A 9558-nucleotide genomic window follows, 5' to 3' on the forward strand; every position below is an offset into this window, starting at 1 on the left:
TTGGTCAGTCACAAATCAGTTTGGAGTTGGGAAGTTGACCGTTGGGGCTGCCTTAATGCAAGTGTGCGGGGCCATTAATCACATCCTGCTGTGCAAGACTATGACTCTTGGCAACATGCGTGACATTGTGGATGGCTTTGCAAAAATGGGTTTCCCCAACTGCGGTGGGGCAATAGATAGCACGCATATTCCAATTTTGGCACCAGATGCCTTGCAATGCAATATATCAATTGGAAGGGGTACTTCTCCATGATGTTACAGGCACTTGTGGATCACCGTGGGCGTTTCATTGACATCAATGCACGGTGGTCCGGAAAAGTGCATGACACATGAATCTGTAGGAACACCAGCCTTTACAGAAAGCAGAAAGTGGGAACTTTGTTTCCAGACCAGATGATCACCGTAGGGAATGTCGAAATGCCCATATTAATCCTGGGAGACCTGGCATACACCTCAATGCCAGGGCTCATGAAGCCGTACATGGGAAACCTGGATAGAAATAAGGAGCATTTCAACAATAGGCTGAGTAGGAGCAGGATGACCGTGGAATGTGCATTTGGCAGATTAAAGGCACGCTGACGATGCCTTTATGACAGATTAGATCTCAATGAAGAAAATATTCACATGGTCGTAGCCATGTGTTGCACGTTGTATAATATTTGTGAAGGTAAGGGTGAAAAGTTTGCTCAGCAGTGCACTGCTGACCAGAACACTTGGCTGCTGATTTTGAGCAGCCCGATACCAAGGCTATTAGAGGGCACAGTGGAGGGCAATTTGAATCAGGGAGGCTTTGCGGCAACACTTTGAAAATGAGAGTGAGTAATGTTTGTTGCTATGCTTGGGATTGTAATGCATAATGAAGTCCAGTTTTGGTAGGGTAGGAAGCAGTTATGATTGTTCATGCCCAGGGTTCAATGAAAGGAAATGATAAAACTGCCTGCTTGTTTTCTGCTGCCATCTGCTATCATAAGTTTCACGGAAACAAATAAAGAGTGCTTTTATTGCCAAAAACACACAACACTATGCACACACACAGAGCTGACCATAAGTCCAGCTTTCCTTTGAGAAGGTGTCTGTGGAGGTGGAGTGAATGGTAAAGTGAGACGTCCCAGAAATCGGAAAGGAATGTGCAGGTGGAGTTTGGGGAGGACATGGGAAAGAGTTGTGAATGTGCTGAAGGGGAGGGCGGGCACCCATCTGCTCAGTCTGGAGCATCAGGAGGGACTGCAGCATGCCTTTTTGGCACTCCAAAACTTTTATCAGCCTCTCCATTGCATCCCTAGTGTATGCCTCATTTTCTTTTCTTTCCTGCTTGTCGCTTTCCCTCCACTGCCTGCATTCCATCTTGTCTGCATCAGAGTACTGCAGCACCTCCCGGAACATATCTTCCTTGCTCTGTCTTAGAAGGCGGAGACACTCGCCTAGAGTGAAGGGGGTGCCTCTTTTCAAGGACACATCCGGTGAAGCACAAGTAACAATAAACAGAAGCATTATTGGTAAGTACAAGTCCAGCATTGAAACACTAAAATACACCACTGGTAACACACCAGTCACTTTCCCGCTGACCCTTGACAAGCACACATGCCGGCGAACATTATAAGCATGGTGAGTGTTCCCAGGGGTGGGGGACATTGTGCGTGGGAGAAAAACAATGTGAAAGGGGTCGCAGGGCACTTGTCAGGGGACAATACTCTAAAGTTTCCCACAGGCCGGGGTCATTGTGGCAGATCTCTCTCTCCTGAGGGTAAGCAAGGAAGCAAGGGTGCATCTACCACATCCTTGTGGTTTCCGCCCCGGTCCCTACACTGCTCAACTGTGTGCTGCTTTGGTCCTTGCCCAAGTAATTGCAGAATTGCTCAGGAAAGTGTCCCTCCCTGGGAGAAGGAACAAAGCAGATCTGCCAAGGAACCTCCGGCAGAGGATTGTGGAGTACCTGCAGGAAAGTTTCCTAGAGATCTCTCTGGAGGATTCCAGTGAAATCTCGGTGTGCATCAACACCCTGTTCTGACATACTGCCTAGCTGCACGGGGAAATGCCCAGCACACACAAACACAGCCAGCCTTGTACATTTCTCTGTCCTCCACCCACCTCTGCACTTTACAAAGCAAAACCACATACCAGGGGCCTTATCTCCTGTATCTGGCTCACCTGATTGTGACTGCCGAGACTGGCTGGACACCTCCAGAGTGGAGAACAGCTCCTGACTGGACGCAGCACTGGGCAACCCCGGCATGGGCTCCACATCTTCTAATGCCTCCACCTCTTCATCGATGACTTCCTTCTCCGGGTAAGGTCCAGTTTCCATCGGCTCCAGCCCCACCGAAGTAGCCAGAGGGCTCTTGGCGGTAGAAGTGGCGTCTCCGCCAAGGATAACGTCCAACTCCTTATAAAAATGGCAGGTCTGGGGTGCAGCTCCGGAGTGACCGTTTGCCTCCCTTGCCTTCTGGTATGCATGCCACAGCTCCTTCCCCTTTGCTCTGCACTGCAGCATGTCCCGATCATAGCCCCTTTTCCGCAAACTGCAAGAAATCTGCCCATAGGTATTGAAATTCCTACAGCTGGAGCACAGCTGGGACTACACAGCCTCCTCTCCCCAAATACTGAGCAGATCTAGCAGTTCCACAGTGGTCCAAGTGGGAGATCATTTGCTGCGTGGAGCCGCCATGGCCACCTGGGAAGATGTGATGTGAACACTCCACGCCGAGCAAACAGGAAGGGGAATTTCAAAATTCCTGGGCCTTTAAAGGGGGAGGAGTGGAAAGTATTTACCTGGATGCAGGGCAGCAGAGTTGAAACTCCTGACCAGAGTGCTTAGGATGGGCATTGTGGGATGCCTTCCAGAGGCCAATTACAGTGATGAAATCAAGCACGGAGTCTACACTGGCACTTTGGTGACAAAACTTTTCCATAAAAAGCCTTACAACTCTCGTCAATGTGCCTTTATGACGTCATTGAAACTGAGCAGTTCCATCCTCAAAAGTGGCTTTGTAGTGTTTACACCTCCCCTATTTCTTCACTAAATGCTGTCTTTGGGCAAAAAAAAACTTGGCAGTGTAGATAAGGCATAAGGAACAATGAGGGAAAACTAGTATCCACTTGTGTTTCCTGCTGGTGCCTATTAAGGTTTCCCACACCACAATGTGTATGAATTATTGCTGAAAGGAGCACCATAAAATAAGGAATTCACATTAGTAGGGTCAGTTGTTCATCATTCATTTATCTGAATAATTAAAATGTCATTTTTCAGTGTGTGAAGAGCGACCCATCTGCTTCATCCATGAGACTAGCCTCCAGTTGTGCATGTAGTGTCTCATATTAACACTGTCTCTCCATCCAGGTATTTGTCCTGTGACCATCACTCTAGACCCTGGGCACATACAGGAAGTCAGGGGAACATACGGTATATGAAGGAGACACCGTTGTGCCTCAGCGTTGGACACCTTCTCTCCTACTCCATGTCAGATTCCAACACAACCAACTTCACCAACCCCTCCACCTTCATCCTGCTGGGCATTCCTGGCCTGGAGGCAGCCCATATCTGGATCTCCATCCCCTTCTGCACCATGTACGCCATAGCCATCTTGGGTAACTTCACCATTCTGTTCATTGTGAAGAGGGAGCTGAGTCTCCATGGGCCCATGTACTATTTCCTCTGCATGCTGGCCGTCACTGACCTGGTCCAGTCTACATCCATCCAGCCCAAATCGCTGAGCATCTTCTGGTTCAATTCCAGGGAGATCAATTTCAGTGCCTGCCTCACACAGATGTACTTCGTTCTCAGCTTCTCTGTGATGCACTCTGGGATCCTCGTAGCCATGGCTTTTGATCGCTACGTAGCCATCTGCGATCCCCTGAGACATTCCACCACCCTGACAAACACTGTGATGGCCAAAATTTCCCTGGCCGTGGTGCTGCGCGGCATCATGCTCATACTGCCCTATCCCTTCCTGGCGAGGAGGTGGCCATATTGCAGAACCAACATCATTCCCCACACGTACTGCGAGCACATAGCTGTGGTGAAGCTGGCCTGCGCCGACATCAGCATCAATAGTTACTACAGCCTCTCTGTGGCATTCTTGGTTATCGGTACGGATGTGTTTTTTATTGCCGTGTCCTATATCCACATCCTCAGGGCCATCTTCAGCCTCCCAACAAAGGACGCCCGGCTCAAGACTTTGGGGACCTGTGGCTCCCACCTCTGTGTTATCTTAGCCTCTTACATCCCACATCTCTTCTCCGCCCTCATGCAACGGTTTGGGCACAATGTGGCTCTGCATTTCCACGTTCTCATGGCCAACATGCATCTCCTGGTGCCGCCCATTTTAAACCCCATCATCTATGGGGTGAGGACCCAACAGATCCGGGATAAGCTGCTCCAGCTCTTTACTCATAAAGGGACCTAAAGCTTTCTCCTGGTGCTCTGGCTCTCAGACCAAGCTCCATGGAGAGCTGGCTGGTGACATGGTGCTGGGCCCTCTTCCCTGAATCACTGACTGGCCAGTCAAACAGATTTTAAACCCTTTCCTGACCTAACTGTACTGTGTCAGCATGACAAACTGGGGAATCTGTTTATATACAACTCAGAGTTGCCACCTTTCTAATTGCTGGTAACTGGAAGCCTGAGGCCCCGCCCCTCTGCTCTGCCTCTTCCCCCAGGTTCCGCCCCGGCTCTGCCTCTTCCCTTCAAGGCCCCACCCCTCAGTCGCTCCTCTCCTCCCCAGCCCCATCACTCTCTGGATCATCCCTCTGACACTCGGCACCCCAAAGCACCCCATATTTACCCTGGTGATGTAATTATAGTATGTTTTATACAAAGTAGGCCCTGTGAGGTATCATTCTAAAAGTCTTGATCTGCTAAACATTGATATCCCCTTGGGTTGTATGCGCTCTCATTGTATGTGAAGTTATGAAATCCTGCTATGTGTGAGTTACTAAAGTGTGATGTGAGGCTGGAAACACCCAAAACCAGCCTTTCAGGTATGTCAGAGGAGTAGCCAGACAGTGTTAATTGCTGTCGTGGCAACCCATCCAGGGAACAATCCACTAGCACAGGAACTCTGTATAAGGAAGCCTCCTCTGAGAGAGCACAGAGACAATGGAGAATGTTTGGCCAATGGGGGAAGACCCCCCCCCCCCCACGTCACATGCACAGACTTTCCAACAAGCTGGAAGAAAGTATAAAAGATGGGGAGTGACATCTCTTGTATTCTTTCCTGCACAACTCAAAACCTTCAGGAAGCTCTGAAAGACAAAGGACATTGAACGGCGGAGGGGAACCCAGGCTGCAAAGGTGATGCAGCCTGTGCCTCAAGAATCTGTAAGACTGCTTATATCATCAGTCAGGGTGAGATAGTGCTGATTCAAATCCTATCTAGTTTGTATAAATCTTAGATTGCAAGTTTGTTTGATCTCCTAGGTAACCTGCTTTTATCTCTTTTTTATCACTTATAATCACTTAACATCTATCCTTCTGTAGTTAATAAACCTGACTTATGTTGTATCTTAACCAGTGTGTTTTTGAGTGAAGTGTTTGGAAATCTTAGCTCTGTTAACAAAGGGTGGTGAATAACTTCCCTCCATCGAGGGGGGAGCGGACTATTTACTCTGTACAGATCGCTGTGCAGTGCAAGACGGTCTAATTCTGGGTTTATACTCCAGTAGGGGTGCAAGGCCGGGGAGCTGGGAAATTGGCTGATGCCTCCATTGTTGGTTCATGAGTGGCTTAGGTAAAGTACTCATGTAACTTAGTTGGGTGTGTGGCACCACCTGCTGTCGTGTTGGGTGATAACAGGGCCCGGAGGGGCTGGCTGTGGGTCACCAGCAGACCAGACAGAGAGGCCAACCCAGCTGAATGGTTTGGGGGCACAGCAGTTCCAACAGCTTTCAGGCTTCACCTCAGAGGTACATCTCATCACAATCTCCACTTCCCACCCAAGCGCCCCAGCTGGGCTCCCTCTGCTCCGAGGCTGGGACAGGAGCTGCTGCAGCCTGACAAGGAGCCTGCCTGTGGGTAGGAGGCTGCCCTGGTTGATGACCCAATGCCTCCCTCCACCCTGAAGTAACCAGACATCACTATACATAGAGATATGAATAGAATTCTTAAGTCAATTTAATGGTAGAGATGGTGAGCTTTAGAGTAGCAAAGAGTTCTTTCAGAATGAATCCTTAGGTTGCAGTCCAATGTCCAATATCAGGGTGATCCAGAATGGAACTGGAGACCTCAGTCTTGTGACTTGAGCTTCCCCTGATGAAGCTTAAGCAGATTTGCAATGACAGGATCAGGGCCCAAATATTCATTTTTAGACCACTGGCAGGGGTTTACACTTGCTGGGAAGTATGGTCCAATTTTACCCTGTTCTTCTAATCCCCATCCAGGAGGTGCTATCATTGTAATTCCACTGATCACTGAGCACCTGAGGAATAAACGCCCTGTGCTCAGAGGAAGCAGGTAGCCCATGCGAATGCTGCGATTCTGAGCACAGAAGCCCCTCAGACACCCATCACTTATTATCCTATTGGGATTCCCCCTCCCAGCCTAAGGCGGGGGGGTCCACAGGACCTTGAAGCCAAGTGATTTCAGGGGACAACTAATAAAATAACAGGAACAGGAGTGTGGTCAAAGGGTCATACAAAGGGAAACCGACACTGACACCGAGCAGAGAACCCCGGACAGCGCCCACTGCTCCTCAAAGACATCAAGGGAGTCAGTGGACACCGCCCAGAGGAACTCTGCCCGGATGCGTGAACACACAGAGGATCGGAAAAAGGCCCCACAGTCACAGGACTCTCCATTGGCCAACCTCCTCTCCCTGGTTTTATAGATGGCCATTTTAGGCAGGGCCAGGAGGAGGTTGACCAAGAGGTCCCGTGGCTTTGTGGGGCCACGGATATGGACTGCATAGAAAAGGAGGTGAGGGGAAAAGTGCAGCCAGAAACATAACAAAATATTAGTGAGGAGCCAGAATAGGGGCTGCAATCTGGCGCACTCCAAGTAAACATGCGCCAGGGTCTCCCTCATGCCACAGAAGGGGCAGGAGTCCAGGACAGGGGTAAACCACACCAAATACATGCCCATGCCCATGCTCATGGCCCTGTGAAGGAGCCGCCAACTGTTATCCCCGGTGGGGACCATGGTAGAGTATAGAGTATAGGCTGGCCCACCGGGGTGCCTCACCCTGTCACTTATCATACTAGGTTTGTAAAATTAGCCTCTGCACAACAGGCATGAAGCACTTAAAGGCTGTCAGCATTAATGGCAGGAAACACCTTGGGTGGGAAGATCCAGGGGCAGAAATTTCTGTGGTTAGGAGGAGTATAGTGCAACAAGGTGACATACTGACAGGACAGATGTCAGAGCTTTTATTATTTGGCGGTTACAAAATCCTTGTGCCTTTGGCTAAAGTGTACATAGAAACGGAGGGTTTGGAAGCTGTATTATCAGTGGGGGCAGTAAACGATGACCCTATTGATCTGCTAATTGGCAATAATTTCTTCTGTGTAGCTCAGGCTGTGAAAGTGTTCACCTGCAGCAAGAAGGAGCATTCTCCTGGGACCTCAGAGGGAAAGGAGAAAGTCCCAGGAACTGCTGAAGGAATAACAGAAGTACTTGTGGCACCTTAGAGACTAACAAATTTATTAGAGCATAAGCTTTCGTGGGCTACAACCCACTTCTTCGGATGCATATAAGAAGTGGGTTGTAGCCCACGAAAGCTTATGCTCTAGTAAATTTGTTAGTCTCTAAGGTGCCACAAGTACTCCTGTTATTTTTGAGGATACAGACTAACACGGCTGCTACTCTGAAACCTGCTGAAGGAATGAGAGTCTCCTTGATTCCCCTACAGCAGTGGGAAACTGCATGCTTCCAGGGGTGGAGGTGGTTGAGACCAGCTCCTGCCCTGCAGCTGAAGGCAGCATCGCCTCAGGGAGAAATATGTCCATGTTGCAGCTAAACAAGGGACAAACCCAATTCTGGAGCTGGTAGAGGCGCAGCCGGGCCAAGACATCCTCCTTAAACCTGCGACACTGAGCAAACCAGGGGGAAAGATCCAGGCTGCCCACGGGCTCTGGCAGGCTGACGTCCGAGACCTGGCGTGTACCAAGAGCCCCAGTGAGAAAGACCAGCCTGGACAGGAGGCTCAGACAGCCCCTGTGCCCATGCTGGGACCAGAGTTACCCCTGAGAGCGCTCCCCCACCACATGATGCTCCGGTAAACGGGCTGGGGGCTCCATCCCCAACGCCGCCATCCACGCACTGCCAGCACTCCCTCATCTATAGCCCATAGCCATTCATATACTGCCCAGAAGCTGAGATTCACTCTAACAGGACACAACCTGCCTGGCAAAATATCCCTCTCCTCCACCCTTTCCATGCCCCTGCAGCTGTCAGTGCAGAGATCTGCAAGGCCATGGCCTCATGCCCAGCAGCCCCAGAGACCTCTTTATGCCTTGTTCCCAAGGGGCAGGCGTCTCTCCCACCAACCAGCCAGAGCAGAGGAGGGGGCACTCCCCTTGGGGGGCAGCATTTAACCCAGACCCCACTGAAGAATCCAGTTTGAGCAAAGCATCCCAATGGAAGTGGGGTAACAGTCCCTGAAGCAGCATGGAGCGTTCACATTGTCATACGTACATGGCCCCCATTCGTCCACCCATGACATATTCCAGGTGGGGAACTGAGACACAGAGTGACTAAGTGACTGGCCCAAGATCACACAGGGAGTCTATGGCAGAGCAGGGCACAGGGCACCAGGAGAGGATCAGAACCACCGGACCATGCGTCTCCCGGTGAACTCCATTACAGGTGGAAAGTCATCATCACCATACTCGGCACAAGCAGGTTTATTTGCCTATCCACACACTCCAAAGGGTTAGCATGCCAAGGGTGAATGTTACCCCCTCTCCTTTTCCTCCCGCTTCTCTGCCATGGCATTGCAGACACAGGAGATGGAAAGAGCTGCCATCTCAGGTCATAAAGCCCATCCCCCTCCCACAGCAGCCCAGTCCCTACAGCACATCGTTCAGCCTACTTTTAAGGGTCTCAAGCCATGAGGCAGCCACCCCTTCCCTTCAGAGATGATCCCAGGGGCTTATAGAGCATTAGGAATTCAACTACCCCCCCACACACACACACGCACAAAACCATCTCTCCACACCACTAAAGTTCTGGCCAATATACGGAACCTCCACTGGGGAGCGGATGGACTAGACCCCATCGTTCTTTATCGTCCTTAGTTTCTACTGTTCCACAGTTCTGAGTCTCGTTCCAGATCCTAGTGGGTTTCCTTACACTCCAGGCGTGGATTCATAGATTCCAAGCTCAGAAGGGACCATCCATTGTGACCCTCCAGTCTGACCTTCATAGCTCAGGCCATGGAACTGCCCCCAAAATAATCCCGAGAGCCTATAACTCCTCGAGTATCAATTGTGGGCCAACTGGAAAGAGTTCAGAGGAGAGCAACAACCATAATCAAAGGGTTAGAAAATCTGACCTATCAGGAAAGGTTAAAAAAACGGGGCATGTTTAGTCTTGCGAAAAGAAGACTGAGGCTGACCTGATAATAG

At 50.2% G+C, this 9558-nt stretch overlaps 1 protein-coding gene across 1 annotated transcript; it reads left to right on the plus strand.

Annotated features, from left to right (window-relative positions):
- Window positions 1-3404: 3404 nt before the first annotated feature.
- On the plus strand, window positions 3405-4403 carry LOC135895283 (olfactory receptor 52H1-like). Its single transcript, XM_065423355.1, has one exon. The coding sequence runs from the start codon at window positions 3405-3407 to the stop codon at window positions 4401-4403; it is 999 nt and encodes a 332-aa protein (XP_065279427.1).
- The last annotated feature ends 5155 nt before the right edge of the window (window positions 4404-9558 follow it).

Source organism: Emys orbicularis, chromosome 1 (assembly GCF_028017835.1).
Source record: "Emys orbicularis isolate rEmyOrb1 chromosome 1, rEmyOrb1.hap1, whole genome shotgun sequence".
Classification (NCBI taxonomy): Eukaryota; Metazoa; Chordata; order Testudines; family Emydidae; genus Emys; species Emys orbicularis.